Source organism: Hypanus sabinus, chromosome 9 (genome assembly GCF_030144855.1).
Source record: "Hypanus sabinus isolate sHypSab1 chromosome 9, sHypSab1.hap1, whole genome shotgun sequence".
Classification (NCBI taxonomy): domain Eukaryota; kingdom Metazoa; phylum Chordata; class Chondrichthyes; order Myliobatiformes; family Dasyatidae; genus Hypanus; species Hypanus sabinus.
In genome coordinates, this window is record NC_082714.1 from 38,776,986 (window position 1) to 38,796,554 (window position 19,569).

The window sequence follows — 19,569 nt, forward strand, 5'->3', positions numbered from 1 at the left end:
TGCTGTGTTTTCTCTAGCAATTCACAATTTGCCAATCAGGATGGGCCACAGCAGCGTAGTGGTTAGTGTAACAGTATTACAGCTCGGGACAGCTAAGTTTGGAGTTCAATTCCAGTGCCATCTGTAAGGAGTTTCGGTACATCCTTACCTCAGAATGCATGGGTTTTCCCATGTTCCCATTTCCTCCCACAGTCCAAGGATGTACCGGGTAAGTTAACTGGTCATTGTAAATGGTCTTGTGATTAGGTTAGGGTTAAATCAGGGTTGTCAGAGCTGCGTGGCTCAGAGGGCCAGAAGGGCTACTTAGCACTGTATCTCAAAAAAAAAACAAAATTTAATTTATATTTATGAACTAGATAGTGTAATGTATCAGACCTTGTAGGAAAGGGTGGTATAAGGAATTTTCAAATAGCAGTGGAAGTCTGAGTGAGTGAGAAATTGGCCAAGCAGTGCATAATATTAGGTTCTCTCAATTTTTAGAAAATAGAAAAAATATTCTATTTAAATGGTGAGAAAGTAGTAAATGTTGGTGAGCAGACCTTTGTGTTCTGGTTCTTCAAATTTAAAAAGTAAACATGCAAGCAGTTAGGAAAGCACACTCCATATTACAGAAAGGAAATCCTGCAGCAATGGTTCAGGGTTCTTTTATGAGAATCCAGCTGAAATACTTGTCCATTTTGGTCTATGTACTTAAAAATTGACAAACTGGCCCTGAAAACAGTGTGATGCAGTTTCATCAAGTTTTTATGTGGAGTAAGTGGTTATCACGTGAAGGGGGAATCAAGAAAGATTAGCCTGTACGTATTGGAGATGAGAAATGAGAGGTGAATCATATTCAAACACACAAATTAGATGAATTAACAAAGTAGATATTGTGGCTGTTTCTTGAGAAATCATATTCCAGAATTAGGGGACGTTGGCTCAAGGGATCATTCCAGAAACTTTGGTACATTTTCCTCAATGCTGAGGAAGAACAGCTCTGTTGGAAAATGTCCTGGAAAATTCCAATACATCCGAATGGGACACAAACTGAAGTTTCTGACAGGAGATCCATGACAGAAATGGTTATTTTCACCCTTCCCCATTTGCAGATACGGGAAAATCTTGGCCATTTGATTCTTCTCTTTGATGTGGGACCTTGCCATAGAATAAAAAAACAGATGCAGATTTTACTGCATTACATCAGTGTCTACAAGTAAGAAGTCACTACATTGCTTGTAAAATTTAATAGGGTATAATGAGGGAGTACTAAATATTAAATAAGCACTAGTCTTGGGATTATAATATTATCCATTTTTCACATTCATTGTTCTCTAGTTTCTCAGTACTGTTTGATTGACTACGAGTTGCTTTATGCTATACTGTATAGTCAGATTGTAGGCTGCCCGACTGCATTTCAGATCGAGCTTCCTACTACTTATATTGCAGACTCACCAGTCATTCTCCTTCTCAAAGTAGCAGATTGAAATTAACCGGGATCCACTGCCAACAGCAAACTTATTCTCCTTTGGTGACCACTTCACACATCTGGCAGCACGATTGATTCTTAGGATGACAAGAGTTGGCTTCCAGACGTTGCCCTTCAGGGACCAGACGTAGGCATTACGGTCAGTTCCACAGGTCACAATTCGATTGCTTTCTGGGGCCCAGCTAATCCCTAAATCAGGAAAAGGCCAATGGACCAAATTGATCATTAATTAGAAAGAATGACAATCGTCAAAGAGTCCAATGATACTTTTAATATCTGCAACCATGGGAAATTTGTAAAGACTAATCGGGGTCTCCTGCAGACGATGACAATAGTGGCTGTAAAAATAAGGAAGCCACCAATAACAAATTTAGGAGAAACTTCTTTATCAGATAGCAATGACATTCTGGTTAAGTGAAGTTGCACATTTAAGATGAAGCTGGATAGCCCTGAGGCATATTGAAATATAAAGATGTTAATTATTGTACATGGAAGATAATACTACCACAGTTCAGAGATCCAATTGATCTTATCGTGAAAATACAATTATGTATAATCCTGAGTGTGCTGTCAATCTGTATCCAATAAATGGGTATCTAGACTGAATTTAAATTAAGATTATTTGGCCCCCTTTACATTTTATCAAAGCAGTTGTATTACACTTCAGTATAAAGAGCCTGCTGAAAACCTGATACATTTTGCTGTTTGCTGTATTTGTATATAACTTATAATAATGAATTGTCTGTCTGTTGGAGTAAATTTTCTCATCTTGAAGTAAAGTCTGCATTTGTTAAACTCACACTTATTATGCCCTATCAAATATGTGCTACATTGGAGTATTTTATAGCAGAGAATCCCTATTATATATAGCTGTAAATCTATGATGCACATTTATTCCATGCAAACACTAAATTAGAATAGTGGTTCCCAAACACTGGGCCGTGGACCGGTACTGGGCTGCAAAGCATCTGCTACTGGGCCGCGAGGAAACAATATGAGTCAGCCACACCTTTCCTCATTCCCTGCCACACCCACTGTTGAACTTGAATGCACACGAGGTCATCAGCGTCCTAAACACAGTGATACCCTCGCACCAGGGATCACTGGTTGGCCTTGAGTAACTGGCCGGCGAGAAGTGCCGTTGCTACTGGCCTGGAGTGCGGATTGATGGGCACAGCCTCTAAACCTGTTTAGCACACCGAATGTTTGTAGGGAGCCCAGTGCTAAAATATTCGCAGACGACCTAATCCAGGCTCAGGGTTTCGTAAGTAGCAGAGCAGCTACCTCGCTGTGATCTGCTGAAAGTCATCGCTCGAGCCAAACATTTGTCAGCCAATAAGTTCTACCTATCTACTGGGGGGGGGGGGGGGGCAAGCACGCGCCCTGTTGTACTCCTTGCTCGCTTGGTCAGATGCTGTCTCCAGACTGCAACCACTGCGGCCCCGCCATGGGGACCTCTGGTCCTTACCTTGTCCTCTCACTGATGTTTTGCAATGATTTTATATGTTCATATGAAGAAAACATATGCTGTGTGTTTAATATCCAAACGTTACTTAAAACGTTATGATGCTATTGACTTATAAGTGAGTTATAATTATCACTATATTCATGCGAGGACAATATGCGCTGTGTGTTTAATATTAAATTCATTAGATAAACCCTTTTAGAAACAAAATTGAGTGTATTAGACATTAACCAGTAACTTATTGTTGACTTATCACCTATATTCCGGTCGTGATTAACAACCCCCCCCCCCCCCCCCCACCACCACTGTCAGTCAGTCCGCAAGAATATTGTCAATATTAAACTGGTCCGCGGTGGGAAAAAAAAAGGTTGGTGACCCCTGAATTAGAAAATTGTTGAACACAAGTATTGGCAGTAAAGATTCAAAAACACTAATTTACATAAATCATATCAAAGACTTGAGTAGGTAGAAGTGCAGACCAAAATTCTCCATGCCAGACTTCAGAAAATTATCTTTAAAATATTTTATATTTTTAGTATTTCTTTTCTTTTCTGCCACACCAAGCAATGAGAAAGGATGTGCTCTAGAACATCCTGAAGCTGTGGAAAAGGATTTGCATACACATGTTCACTCTTATGAGATAAAACTGTGTATAATTTCCTTAAAATATTTTGGGTCATTATAGTAACAAGAAAACCATCTGTGATGGAATTACTTGGCATTTATTATGAAACATAAAAACATGAGACCATTCAGCCCTTCTGACATTTAATGTTATCCTTCCAATCATCTATCACAAACCATACTTCTATACTCTCCAGATACTCCTTGAGGCTTTTCACATATAGAAATGCATGCCTCTTATGAAATAAACTTTATAAATGATGATCGTTTAAGGTATTTTTCTGCCCCAAATATTGGGTGGTTGCATGAGCATGACCTTATACTTCTCTCATTTCTTGGCATATAAAGTAATTCACATGGTCTCTCACCTGTCACATGTCCACTATGCTCCTTCAGCTCATGAATTCTATTCCACTTGGATCCTTCTTTCTTGTAAATGTGAACTTCATGATTGTTGGGACACAGTGCAATTTCTGCGAAAACAATGTATAAACCACATGTCTAAGCTAGAAACCAAATTAAGGAACAATGTGTGAAAAGTTCGGAAACATAGGCGAACTGTTCAAAAAGCAGGAAGTTAAAAGTGAGAAGAGAATGTTTGTTACAAAAAAGGTGACAAGAGGGAAGGATGTAGAATGCAAATCGTGTCATCAAAACATTGGTTTCTGAGAGAAATAATGTGACAATTGCTTAATGTACCAAAATGGGATGAGCTTGTTCAGCACAAAACCCTTCATAACTGAACATATGAAGAATCAACAAAGATGAGGAATGTAGAATTAGATTACAGGAAAACAGTGAGGAAGAGGGCACAGTGAAGAATGGAAAACTAGAGGAGCAAGGAAATGGAAGAATTTGTAAATGATGAGCCAGCAGGATTTCAGACATATCATTTAATTCTTCACTGACAAATATTAAGGAAGTTAAGCAACATTTGGCAAGGACGGTTTAAATACCAAACTCAAAGCACCAGCTACCTCTGTGCAGGGAGAAACTTCAGGAGGTTTTAATTACATGATTACCCACACCCAAATACTCCAGCCTTTAAACCAATGGCCCCATCTGCAATATTTTACTATTTTTGTCTTAAAAGTGATTGTTTTCAAGTGAAATGAAAAACTGCCCTCTCAACTGTCCAATGGTTTGTCTTTGAGTACAGGAGTGTCCACGGAATTCATTTTCAATCCCTAGTGACAACTGAACACTACCACAAAGTAGCTTTGAGATCTTTATTGAAGCTTCCCCCCCCCCCACCCCCAGATACTTAAAAGAAATTTTAAAACCATACTCATTCTTAATACATAAAATACTGGCATTTTCTAGGGTGACAGGGTGGAGATACGTGTCTACCAAAGGAGGTGTGAAGTGCTCCTTCCCTCTGCAATCCTGCAGGTCACCCCAGGCAAGGTGGTGGATGGTCTTGAGCAGCTGGTGCATATCACAAGTCCTGGTTATGTGGCCACTGACTCCAGGCAGAGAGTATTGATAATGGCTGGGCTGACCCATTTTTTAAAGACACTGCCCAGAAGGAGGCAATGGCAAATCACTTATACCGAAAAATTTGCCAAGACAATCATAGTTAAAGACCATGATCACCTACGTCATAAGACACAGTACATAATAATGATAACGGCCATTTAATTGTCATCCTAAAAAAGTTGGAAAGGAGTCAGGCTCTGATTAGAAAGAAAAGGGACATGAGTAAATATGATTAATGCAAAATTCCTTTTGACTGTGCAAAGACCTGATAAACAAATTTTATTTTTAAATCCTTGTGTTGATTTGATACCATTAATTATTTGCTAATGACCAAGGAACCAAGTATTCTTCCATTTTAAAAGAGAAACTATGTTGCAATTCTTCATAACCGGCCTTCAATAAGAAGAAAATTCACTCAAGGGCATTAACTCGTCCTATTCAATCAGACCACTTCCTATTCCATTTCTAGCACTAATGTTATTATGCTAATACACACATTTGCAATAACATTTTCTCTAGCATGATGCTAATGGTTTCTGGCTGTTTGAAACACAATGTAGAAACTGGGGAACTTTCCAGAGTTGATAAGGAGTTTCCAGTAGCTGATTAAGATTACCAGGGCTCTGAAGATATTGGAACAAAGTCTGGGTCATACTCTTAGACACAAGTCCACTAAGTTGATGCTTGTGGCTGAAGGACTTTGGAGTTAGCTAATGGTAGAGAAGTTCTCAGGTGCACCAATGTGGTGTACAGTCTATTAGTTTGTATACTTGGAAGCTTATCCGCTGGATTGGAGGATGACTTTACATAAATATATGAATTGAGAACTGGAGTAGGCTGATGACCACTTAATAAGAACCTGGTGGATGTGACTGTAAACGCATGTCTACATTCCTTGCTTTTGAAAAATCTATTTACCAGAGCATCAACTATCTCTAGAGGCAGAGAATTCTAAAGAAAAGAAAGAAGTGAGTGACAGTGAGATTTATTTATTTATTTTACACACACAAAACTCTCCACTCTGTCAATTAATCGATTCACCTGGTAATCTTCTGACAGCATGGTAGGGAAAATGCTTAAGTCCATTCCAAACATTTGGAAAATAGTGAATAGCCAAAGTTAGTATGGATTTACAAAGGGAAATAGTGTTTTTTTTGGGGGATCCAGGTGAAAAAAAATGAATGGGTTTAAATCTGATAGGATATACTTGGACTTCTGCAAGGTCATAATATAAAAAATTGGCACAGGAGTTGGCCATTTAGCCCATTAGGCCTACTCCACCATTCAATAAGATCAGGCTCAGTAGACTCAGTAGATCAGTAGACTCAGCTCCACCTACTTTCCCTTCCCCTACAGACCTTAGTTCCCATGCATGCAAAAAAAGTCTCAAATATACTTAATGAGGTGGCCTCTACTGCTTCCCTGGGAAAAGAATTCCACAGATTCACTACTCTCTGGGAAAAGGTATTTCACCTCGTTGCCATCCTGAATCCATTCCCTGAATCTTGAGCCTAGGTCCCCAAGTACTCATCTCATAAAAAGTCGTACATAAAAGTGTCATTTCCAAATTTTAGCAGGGCAAGTGAGGTGGAAGGGCCTGGTATGGATCAAGAACTGGTTGTCAGACAGGAAACAAAGGGTAGGAATAAACAGATCCCTCTTGAGTGGCAGGCAGTGACTGGTGGGATACTGACAATTCAGTGATTCTGACAGAACAACTGTATTGACAATATACATTAACGATATTAATATTACCAAGTTTACAGATGACATAAACCTTGATGGGAGTGTGAGCTCTGAGGAGGAAGCAGAGAAGCATCAATGTGATTTGGATAAGTTCTTCCTCAAAATTTACTTGTTTTTTTTGTGGCATGAACATATTTAACAACCATTGTTTCAGTACCTTATGCAAGTAAAATTTAAGGTCTCAGCAAAACAAACCAAAAAAAAAGAGACCCACTTATGGCAACGATTTTCCATTAGCCCGCCAATCCTCTACGTAATTTGAAATTTTTGCAATAATCTTTGATGTATCAATTTATCATATTCCTTTTGGAATTTTTAATACATCTATTTCATCTCCTTTATCTACAGCACCTGTTACTTCTCCAAAAACAGACAGCTAAAGGTGTTAAGGTAAGTGCAGGTGTTAAATAGTACAATCATACTTGTTTGTTTATGAGCTGTTGTCAAGCTGTTGTCCCTTGGATTTTTTTTGTTAACTATCCTCCAATTACAAATTAAATGTATTTGTTGTAAAATATGCTGTCCCTAATTTTGAGTTAGAAGGCAACTTTTAACAGCCTTTCCAAAACAATTCCTTGTGCTTCATATTGGTTTGGAGTATTAATTCATATTATTGTACATCTGACGAATATTATTAAATATCAATGTTTTCCAGGGCAAGACAATGCTAATATTACTATGATCTAACCGACATCACTAAGGCAGATAAACAACTGGATATAGAAAAATGGATTTAATTTTTCTCCTCCCAAGTGGTACTTGTGTATTTAAATATTTAAAAGGTCTTCAGTGTCACTGGAAGCATAAGGTTCCTTCTTATAGCATGGGAAAAGGATCAAAGGTGATCAGAACTCAAGTTGCAACACTGTCCATATTAGATAATGATGATATAAAATGTAATTTTGATACTAGGGCTTAAAAATGTTGTGTTTGCTTCATTCAAAAGAATATGTAAAAAACTCATGTTTTATAATAATTTTGCCAAATTTATTCTATGGAGAATTCTGCCCGGTGTTCAGTAATGTTAGTTTCTTAGCAGATTTCCTGAAAATAAAATGTGCAAGTCAAGGTAAATGAAAGACTGCATGAATTAAACTTGGTGTTCTTCAGTTAGGGATGGAAGGTTTACTTTGGGATAACAGAAGACATCAGTCTCCCCAAACCAATGGCATTTGAGTGATTCACATTGGAAGTGAACATATATTTTATTATGACCATGTTCATGCATTATTGTGACAACAAACATAGAACAATCCCAACCTCTAGTTGTATGTACGCCCAAATTTGAATGTAAAATTTCCTTTTGGAAGTGCTCCAAAGCTTATAGTGGATTTCCAATACTATTTTATTTAAAACTTAGCTCAATCCCGAATGGAGCTGATGCAGAGATGTGTGATTGTGGTGAGACTACGTGGCCACTGCATCCTTTGGATAAGGAGGTCTCTGTTTCTTAATCACTATGTTCACAGCCAGGCTGGTGTAAAGAGGCACCATTCAGCAAAGCTACAGGAGGTCATTTTAAAAACAAAAATTAGGAGAAATATTAGAAAACCTGAATGATATTTTTATACTGTATAAATGCAGCAAATCCAAATAGTTCTGTAGATTTATACATTAGGAACCAAATTAATATCAGACTGCAAGCAAAGAGGAATCGATGGCCTCTGTGCTAGATAGATTCTGTGCCATTCCCTCATTCATTATTCATTCCCTGTTTGTAACTAATCCTATTTAGATTGATTTATTAATTTCAAAACTCAATATTTTCAAATCTTCCCTTAGCTTTTCACAGTCTGAAGAGGTGACCTCTTCCTGCCATGCAATTCTGTGCACATTTTCTACTCTGAGCACAGTATTTCTTTCTTTGATCCTGCACACTGCAGACCCCAACCCAGCTCCTTTGATACTCACTTTTCCCTTCTACATTTTTGCTTTTCCTTTTACTCCTTCCAAAGCCCCATCTCCCCCAATTAATCATCCTATAAGTTTCTCCTGTCCCCACATCCAGCATATATTGTATCCCAGTTTTTTTTTTATTACACAGCATTGAGAAAATATTATTTCTCAACTGTAGGAACCCGGGTCAATTCTGACTTCAGATGCTGTCTGTGTGGAGTTTGCATGTTCTTCCTGTGACTCCTTGAATTTCTGCTGGTTGCTTTGTTCTCCTCTCGAAAAATCTACATTGATTAACTGATGACTGTAAATTACCTCTCAGAATAGGCAACTGGCAACAGAATTAAAAGGGACTAATATACAATCTGTTGGAGGAACCCAACAGGTCAAGCAGCATTATTCTTGCAGCAGTTTGTTGCTCCAGATACAAACATCTCTAGTCTCTTGTGTCTCCCAGTGGAAGGAAGTGATGGGCATGAGAGACAGGAAAAGTTATAGGGAAATTAGAAAGGGAATGGGGCTTATGGTATTGCCCTGCTGAAAGCTAAACTGGACCTAATGGGCTAAATGGCCACCTCCTGTGCTGTGAGCAAGAAGTTACTGGAATTCTTATGTTCCAAGTATGCAGCCTTAGAACCATTTTACATGAGACAAACTTGGCAACAGAAGAACGGTATGTATATATAATAACCATTCTTCAGTAATTGCCAAAGCCAGTTTTAGTGAGTGCTACACCGGCAAAAGGCCAGAATGAAGGCAATTCAAATCCAAATGCAGTTGCAATTAGTTACATTATGTCTGTTATTACTGATAGTTTTATTCCAACCAAAGGCTGGAGTACACTACTGTCTTGTGGTCTTATGATGGATGAGGGAAAGATCAGAGATTTCAGGGCTGATATGGCTGATCCCAGTGACCAAGTTATGAAGGAAAGCTTTGCTCTAGAGCTTAAAAAAAGAGAATCAGAGAAGATCTTCCAGAAATAAACACAACAGCAGAATAAGTAATGGCTAACTGAAAAAGTAATATTGACTGCGTACCTTGGATAGTCAGTTAAAATGAGATGCTTGTCGGCCTACTTGGAAAATTAACTTTCTGACCTAGCTCTGCACTTAACCTACAGGGAGGACAGGGATCCCAATTAAAAACACAGGCCTGGGCTTCACAGCTGGTCACATTCATGTCATTACTGCATTTGAATGGGGCTTAACCAGAGTAATCTCTGCAGACAGAGGTCTTCCATGGTGTATGTCTAAAATTCCTCACTGGTAACAGAAGGACAGCTTGTCTACTTCCAGCAAGGAAAATCATTTCTCTCCACCCTCACAACCCCATCCCCACCGTAACACCCATCCACTTCCCATGCATTCTACCTTCAACTTACTTTTTTTATATATTTATTCTCTCCCCAAATTTGAGAATACTTTATCTTTCTCTACTTGTGGTTTGTTTTCTTTCCACCTATTGCTGTCATATTGTGCACAACATGTCTGCCACTTGACATGCTCAGCTCCACATTTGATTTGATGTCATCATTACCACTCTGGCTTCCATGTTTTGATGTAGCCCAAAGAGCAAGGAGCATTAAAATTAAACTAGGAATTATAAATCACTGGGATATGTGGGATACCAAATCTTACTAGTACTTCATGCAGAATTAAACTAGCAGCAGCTAAACCCAGTTTCAAAAAAAAAGTTACAACACCATGTGTGTCCAGAACCTGGTTCAGATGAAAATAGTTGCCTCCAGGTTTATAGTCTAAACCACAGAGTTGGACTCAGGTGCACCTGCTTAAGGGAAACTCAAGATTAATTTCTCTGTGCAAAGAAATGATTAGGATTAGGATAGTGGACACAAAATCTCAATTCAATGCAAGGTTAATTTACCCTATGGTTGGTGGATTTTAGACTCCTGTGGAAGGATGTACTTGGATTAAATAACTTCCACATCTGGGCATCAGCGTGATTTTGAAATCATTTCAGTTTTGTTCTATTCTTTCTAGAAGGGTGTTGGTTGAGGTTTTCTGCTGGTGTACTGTAAAAATTCATTTTGGAGGTGAAATAATATGTATATCTGCCTGATTTCTGTTGTTAAGGGTTGGATTGGGCTTATGACTTTGTTTGCAGTTATTGCTAGGATGTATGGCAGCTATTCTCTGTTAGTTTTCACCTCAAGAATGAAAGTGGCTGTGCTATCTAGCAACCACTTTTCTGCTTCTAAAACTCAATTAGTGTGCTATGCAAGAAAAGCACAGACGAATATATCTATGAATGAAAATGAAATTGTTGCAAGAGCTGAGAATCTGAAATAAAAATAAAAAATGCAGGAAACACTCAGGTCAGGCAGCATCTGTGGAAAGAGTTAATGTTTCAGGTCAAAGACTGTCAGAATAAGCGAATAGTAAAGGCAAATTAGTTTGCAATTACACAGGGTGGGGGAGCACTGAATTGGACAAAGGGGACTTCTCTGAAAGGCTGGGGAAATAAAAAGCAGTTGAGGAAGCTGCTTGTTGAGAAGTTATTGTGGGAAGTTAAAGTGAGAGAAAACAAAGGAACCAGTAAGAAGCTATGACTATGATTGCAGTATTTTCAGATAGAGAACTACAAATTCAGTCAAATATTTCCATATATGGCCAAATAATCGACCCTGAAACAGAAACACATGGCTGACTAAAGATAAAACATAAAGGTTGTTAAAGACTTAACTTTGTCTAATACTTTATACAACTTCTATATATCCCAAAACTTTGTACTTATTTAAAAGTAGCCTCAGCTGTAATGTAGTAAACTGACAGCTAATTTTTACACAGCAAGCTCTAACGTAATTAACTAAAAAAAAACTGCTTTTTGAAAATTTGCATTGAGCAGTACAGTGGATTCCATTTAATTGGAACATCAGTTAATTGGGGCAGCCACTTATTTGGGACAACTCTTAAAGAACAAAAACTAAACAAGTAAATAGCCGAGACTCCCTTAGTTCACTTGGGACACTTCATCAATTAATTGGACAGGGGACTGTTGCCAAACCATTTCTAACTGGCATCAGTCGCACACACTTTTGCGCTTGTTAAACACTAAACCATGCTTAGTGCAAACAGTTTTAAACAGCGTCAGGTGCATGTGCTTATGTTCAACAGCAGTGATTTTTGTCACTAATAGTTGACAAGAAATAGGTGGTAAGACAATGCAGAACTGTTTTGCTGACTGTGATTTCAAGCATTCAGGCTTGGAGATGCTAGAAACAGGCAGGAGTGAAAATGAAACAATTTCACTACTTCAGCAAGTTAGAAACTACGAAGAATTTGAAGGTATTGACAATCATCTTCACTGTAACAATGAAAATAAAGATTTGGAGGATGCTATCGGTGACAGCATTACATGAAAGCATTCCAATATCTGCACTAGGTGTCTGCACTGATTTTGTTCATTTACAGTTCATTAAAAGTACACAGCAGTGTACACTGGATAAATTCCTCTATCAATAAACATTTGGAACTAATGAACAGTTTTATAGTATTGTAATAGTATTGATAGTGTTCTAATTTGTTCTGTATTCATTTAAATGCATAGCCTTTTTTAATAGCTTTTTAACAATTTGCATAAAACTTCAGTTAATTGGGCAGTTGAACCAAAATGTACTGGTCCTGATATGACCCAATGAACTGGAATCCACTGTTTATATTGGCCAATGCACATTGGCTAAGTTCCCTGCTCTTCTAAGTGGTACCATCAAACACTTACATTTGCTTGTATAGTACTTTGGTTATTATCTCTTCTGATACTCAACTTAAACAAAATTAGCACAAAGCATTTATTGTTGAAACAGTATCAGCAGTTTTATCAACTTTTAGCTTGATTTTGGAACACCAACTTTACCAGAGAAAGCTACTTCAAGTGATAAAACATTTGACAAATAATTAAACTATTGTAGAGATCTAAGTGGTTATGAGTCTGTTTGGATTAATGGAAGCATGAAGGGGGCAAAATAGTGTGGAGCTATTTGGACATTGAAGCCATGGACACTACCTCACTACTTTATTATTTCTAGTTTTTGTACTATTTATTTAACTATTTAATACATGTATACTTATTGTAATTCACATATTTTCCTATTATGTATTGCATTGTACTGCTGCCACAATGTTAATAAAGTTTGCAACGTATGCTGGTGATATCAAACCTGATTCTGATACCAAGGTATGTATTTTAAAACCCAGAGTGGATGATAAGACTAGAAAACCAGGAGGAAAAATAAAGTGAATGCGAGTGAAAAACAGCTTATCACAATGAGACGTTTCTGATCTGTAACAAGAATAAAAATAGTTGTGTTGGCTCAGCAAACTGCAATGCGTGCAGAAAACTGGCTCTGCAGCTTCCTCTGCTCCAGTCAGGCAGCCCCAAGACCCAGCCTGTTGATATGTGTCATCATTTTGTGGTTTCTGCAGGAACAAAGTTTGACCAACATCCTCGCAATTGCTGCAACATGCTGTTTGCAGAGGCAGACAAATTTGTTCTTTACAGCAAGCGAGGCACCATTGGCCTGTAGACATGGTTATTATACAGAAAATATTGCTAAAGAGGATCATAGCAAGGCCCTAAAATAGCAAGGAGTTAACTGAATAAATAATTGGTTTTAATCATAGGCTGCAGGAATGCATACAGGCACTTCAGCCCACAAAGTTTGAACTGACCACCAACCACCCATTTACACTAATTTTGTTATTTTTATAATTTACCCCGGAGATTTTGCAACTCACCTACAACCAGGGGTACATGCATGGCCATTTAACCTACCAATTTCTGTCTTTGGGATACAGGGTTAGGGGTTTGATGGGATAACAGTGGCTCTACTAGAGTCACTGTGATGTCAATTGAAAAAACATTTAGAATAGTTCTGTGGGTCAAACAACAGCAAAGCAATGAAAAGTGAACGTACCAAAGGTCAGTAATGAGGAGTAGAGATATCTTGGAGGGCTTTATGGTTGGAGGAGGTTACAAAAAGGGAGGAATAAGGAAGAATTGAAGTGTAAGGAAGAAATAAAAACAGATTCTGGATAATATACTTTATTTTCTGGAGTGAGAGTTGAGCCAGTAGCCTTCAAATTAGATCCAGGATTGGAACTGAGACCCAGCTGGTCCCCTCTGAAGGGAAACCTTCTGTATGTTTAGTTTGGTTCACGTTCAAGCAAAACTGGCCAGATATTAAAAAAAGACATAGGACACATATATCATCTCATTCTCCAGATGGACTGCAGACAGTCTTCCTACACTGTTTATTTTCAGACTATTACACGTTAAGACCATAAGACATAGGAGCAGAATTAGGCCATTTGACCCAGAGTCTGCTCTGCTATTCAATCATGGCTGATCCTTTTTTTCCCTAGATTGGCTGCAGTTATGCTGATGATTAATTCTAAGAAATTTGGAAGTTTTTTTTCCAAATATGTCATTTCCTGAGTTTTTTGACCAGTACCTACAAAAAGTAAAATCTAAGATGATTCACCAGACGAATTTATCAAATAAAATTTGATACTGATGTATAGGAATAATAGGAAACTGACTATGTTTTAAGGAACATTTTAGAAATGAAGAAAGGAATGACAAAGGGGCTGATGAAGAGAAATTCCAGAACTTTGTTCAGATAGTAGCAGGGCAATGAAAACGGAATGCACTCAAGGCCAGAAATGAAGGAGTGGGGACATTTCAGAGTGTTTTATGAATGGGGAAGGTTACAAACAAGGAGGGAAGGGGCTAATGGAAGAATGGAAATACAAGGAAGAAATAAACAAAAGGCTTTTCTAATCAAGGAAGCAGTAGTGGTCAACAATCAGAAGGGTGAAGAAGCGGATGCACTTTGGGACATAAGAGAATTGTGAATGGGCTCATATGTGGAGATGAATGGGTGCTGTTGGAGATTACTTTGCACCTCACATACGATGTTTAAGTAACTGACTGTCAAGGTGTCACTGGTGTTCTGGGATATGGGGAGGGGCTATCAGTCACTCAACAATGGATAACAATTTGCTCTAATAGCTTGGTATTACAGCATATAGACTTTGCTCTACTGAAAAATATTTAAATGGACATTTTCAATAATGCATAAAGCTGTTTTAAGTTCAATGACACAGTTACAACCCATAAAGAAATCAACAAATGTAGTGGTTAGTGGGGTCAATGCTATGGTAAGTCCCAAAATAAAAACTCACTGGAAAGAATTTAAAATGTAGTCAGCTGCCCCAGCATTAATGTATTTTCTTTTTAATTGTTTTGGATTTAATGTTGAAATAGAGAAATCTTAAGTAGAAGTAGAAACTGTATAGCAACACCACAACTGACTGCAAAACATAAGATCTTGTTTGTTAGACTAAAGGAGAGAACCATTTGCTTGCAACTCCAAGATGTGCTTCGAATCACATATCCTTTCTGCTATAAAGACCACCTGTTTCTGGCTCTCGCAACTTGTTTGATGAAACACTCATGTCATCCCCTGACCATCTTAATCCAATATGGACAATGGCTGGCCTCCCATCATGTGAGTTCTACAAGTTCAACCAACATAAGGTTACACTACTAATGTTACAATAGGTGTACCAGTTACAGCAGCATATATATTGCATATGTTTAAAACAGATAAAGTCATAAATGTGGTCTATCTACAGCACAGCAGACTATATGTGAGTAGAGATAAGAAATATAAATAGATAGTTGGGAGAATTTATAGTTGGCTCTGGGTAAATTATGGTCAGAACTAACAGTAGTAGGAGGCTGTAATATTGTATTTACAGTGGTGAGACCTGCCCATGCTACCAATTCCATACACACTCACTAGATTCATACATGAACATAAAACAAATAAGTTTTCTGTAAAAATAAAGAATTGCTTTCTAAAAGAGTCATGGTCAGGAGCCAGCTCATTGTATTGTACCATAAACCATCAGATGGATGAGGCATAGCCAGACCACTCACAAAAGCTGGCCAGGTTACATCTCAAATTTTAAAATAAATAGCACTTATTCTATTTTTATCATTTTGAAAAGGTGGCCACCCTATCTCATGATGGATGCAAAAGTCTTTTTGGCCCTGGTGTAAGGAAGAACAGTAGAGTTTGCTAATAGTTGGTCCTTAATCTACCACATAAAAAAATGACCAATTGGTTATTACCACATTTTTGTTTGGCCGGGTGGTTTCCTGTCTACTAATTGACTTCCTGCATTACAGCAGTACACACAATTATTTCTTATAAAGCACACTGAACGTTTTGAGGTCAGGAAAACAATATAGCTAGGTATTTTACTACTTTGCGACCTTTCAGTACAATTTCATATCCATATATTATCTCTCATACTGATACTACTGAACATAATGTCACCAATATCTAGGAAACATCTTGAGGGTCACTTCTGGCAAATGAATTGATGACTACATCCAATTATGACATGAAAATAATGGGAGGGGGGGGCGGAGTTTCAAGATGGCGACAAAGACATCTGCCTTTTAGGCGCTCTTCATTTTTTAAACTATAATCACCCTTTAATCAAATCTTTTCATCTTTATTACATGGGTTGATACCTACGATCTATTTCTTTTCTAAAATAATACTTGATTTAATCTTTCCAAACTTAAAATGTCTGCACCTAAGAAATCGTCTAAAGAGCCTCTATCTATTGACACAATTTCTAATCTTCTGGATACTAAACTTGCAAGTTTGGAAAGTAAAATGACAAGTCTGGAAAATAAGCTTACTGCGAAAACGTCTGGGCTCGAAGAAGCCGTTAGATCATTTGATACCAAGTTACAATCGCAGGCAGCAGATATTGAACGACATGAAGAAAAGTTCACAGCTCTTGATAAGTTAATTTGTGAAAAAATACGTACAATCGAAACACTGGAGAAGAAGGTACTGTCGACTGCTAAAACAGTAGAGCATTATAAGTTTAAAATCACCGATCTTGAAAACCGATCTCGCAGACAGAATTTGCGAATCATCGGGCTTCCCGAAAATGTTGAATCTGGTGACTTAACTGAATTTTTCTCTAACTTATTATGGGAAGTTTTTGGCGCTGATGTTTTGAAAGCTAAACCTACTATTGATCGTGCCCACAGAGTTTCGAGATTTTCGATCTCGAGAGACAAGCCACGAGCTGTGATTGTTCGCCTCCATTATCCTCGGGAGAAAGAACTTTTAATCTGACTAGCTTGTCAGAAAGGTATGATTTCTTACAGAAGCAACACGTTTCGTATTGTTGAGATTATTCATTTGAAGTAATGAAAGCAAGAATCGCTTTTAAACCAGTGATGGCAGAGATTCATTCGATTGGATTTAAACAAGCTTTAAGATACCCAGTGAATCTCAGAGTTACGTTGAGTGACGACACTCAGCGCTTTTTTAATACTCCGGAAGATGCGAAGAAATTCGTTGAAGAACATCGATCTTCCAGCATAAGCTGAACTATGTGTTACGTTGAAGAATTTTTGGAGAGAAGATGCCATTTCATTTTGGGCTTTAACTTATGAAGCTGCGTTATAGCTTTTTACTTTGGTCTGTAGACCCGGGTTTTTTTACTATCATGGTTTATAGATGCTCTTTTAATTTTACTATAACGTCTTTTTTCTTATTTTTTTTTCTGAATTGGATATACATGTTTATATTTTGTAATAATGATTTCTTTTTTTCAGATGTCGTTTCTTCTTCCCATAAGACTTTGCTTTCCGTAAGCATTCATTTGTTTGCTTGTATTTGAGAATGGGACGAATGTTTTGGATTTTTGGACCCTTTTTTTATATTGTAGTGATTATTGAATCCTTTTTTAATTCTATTTTGATAACCTTTTTTTAAACTTTTTTTTAATAGATTGGTGAATTTACATTTATATTTTGTAATATGGCTTTTTCAAAATGTCGTTTCTTCTTCCCATAAGTCTTTGTTTTTGAAACGTCATTTTTTGTATTTGAATATGGAATCTTTTTTTTAAAGGCATATTACACTGTTTCAAACTATCCTTTTTTAATTAATGATCTTTTACTTTATTATAATTCTTTTTTTTTTGCAACCCTGTACTTAAATCTGGGTGTTTTATAATCTCTTTTTATCTTTTCATGGAGTTGCCATCTTGAAATGGGGGTAATATTAGTATTAGTTTGTGCGCCTGCCGCTTGGCTCTTTTTCGAGGGGTTGGGGGAGGGGGTAGGGATCTTTTTTCACGCTTTTGCTTTTTATTTTTTTGCTTTTAGTTTATGGGCCAACTTTAAATTATTAATATTGTTGAGGTGTCATTTTCTCCGGTTACACCTGAATCATTTTTTCTTCTTCCTGAATTATGGGTTATGTGTCTTCTTAACCTTTTATGATATACACAATCAATATTGGCATGATGGATAAGTCTATTAATTTTATCTCTTGGAATACTAATGGTTTAAATCATCCGATTAAACGTAAAAACATATTTAAAGTATTCCATAGACTGAATGCTAATATTATCTTTGCACAGGAGACCCATATTAGGAGGGAGGATAATCAACGCTTTTTTAGGTTCTGGAAGGGTCAACAATTTCACTCGAATTGTACCGCTAAAATTAGGGGTGTGTCTATTTTTATAGACTCCTCAATTTCGTTTACACATCGTGAAATTACTTCTGACCCACAGGGCAGATTTTTGTTGATTACTGGTTCACATTTTAATCGAAAAGTGGTTCTAGTTAATATTTATGCTCCAAACTTTGACTGCCCTGAATTTTTTAAACGTTTATTTACTTCCCTTCCTAATCTAAATGAATATATGTTGATAATGGGTGGAGATTTTAATTGTTGTCTGAATCCTTTGATGGATAGATCTAAACCTATTCGAACTCTTCCGAATAGATCAGCCTTACTTATTAATTCTTTTATGGTTGATTCGGGAATTACTGAAATATGGCGGTTTTTGAACCCTAAAGATAAAGAATTTTCATTTTTTTTCACATGTATATCATAGTTATTCTAGAATTGATTACTTCCTTATTGATCATCGTTTATTAACAGATGTTACTGATTGTAAATATGATTCTATTGCCATTTCAGATCATGCACCTTTGAAGTTATCTATCAAGATTTCGGACTCTTCCATTAATACTAGATCTTGGAGACTCAACGCTACTTTGCTTCAAGATCCAGAATTTATTACCTTCATAAAACAACAAATTGACTTATTTTTTTCAACAAACTATACTGAAGAGATTGACAGAGGAATACTTTGGGACTCTTTCAAGGCTTTTATCCGTGGACAAATTATCTCATATTCAGTTGGTAAAAGAAAACAAAGATATTTAGATATAGCTTTATTGGTGGATAAAATTAAAGAAATTGGTAAGATTTATTCCGTTACTCCTACCAAAGAACTTTATAAGAAGAGAGTTGAGCTTCAAATGGAACATAGCTTATTATTATCTTCTTCAATTGAGAATCAACTAATTAAGACCAGGGCTCAATTTTATATTCATAGTGATCGAACTGGTAAATTGTTAGCTAACCAATTAAAAGCTATTTCGACTAGGCGACAAATTATTAAAATTTGTAAACAAGACGGTAATCTGACTACTGATCATAAAGAAATTAATAATACTTTAAGATTTTTATAAATCTTTATATCAATCAGAATTTGATGGCGATCTGTCCATGATGGATAATTTTTTTAACAATTTAAATATTCCCAAACTGACAGATGAAGATCGAAGTGTGTTTGATGCTCCTATTTCTATGGCCGAAGTAGGAGAGGCTATCTCATCAATGAATTCAGGGAAAGCTCCTGGTCCTGATGGTTATATTATAGAATTTTTTAAAACTTTTTCTTCTTTGCTTTCCCCTTGGTTATATGAAATCTTTAATGATGCATTTACTAAGAAGAGATTACCTCAG

At 37.0% G+C, this 19,569-nt stretch overlaps 1 protein-coding gene across 1 annotated transcript in view; it reads right to left on the reverse strand.

The window, feature by feature from the left end:
* The window catches only part of arpc1b (actin related protein 2/3 complex, subunit 1B), a 53,168-nt gene that overhangs the window by 20,759 nt on the left and 12,840 nt on the right, over positions 1 to 19,569 (reverse strand). Inside the window, exons 3-4 of the mRNA XM_059979500.1 lie at positions 3,926 to 4,030; positions 1,435 to 1,657 (exon numbers count right to left, since the gene is read on the reverse strand). Of these exons, the coding sequence (XP_059835483.1) occupies positions 1,435 to 1,657; positions 3,926 to 4,030 (328 nt within the window). The remainder of the gene's footprint in view (positions 1 to 1,434; positions 1,658 to 3,925; positions 4,031 to 19,569) is intronic.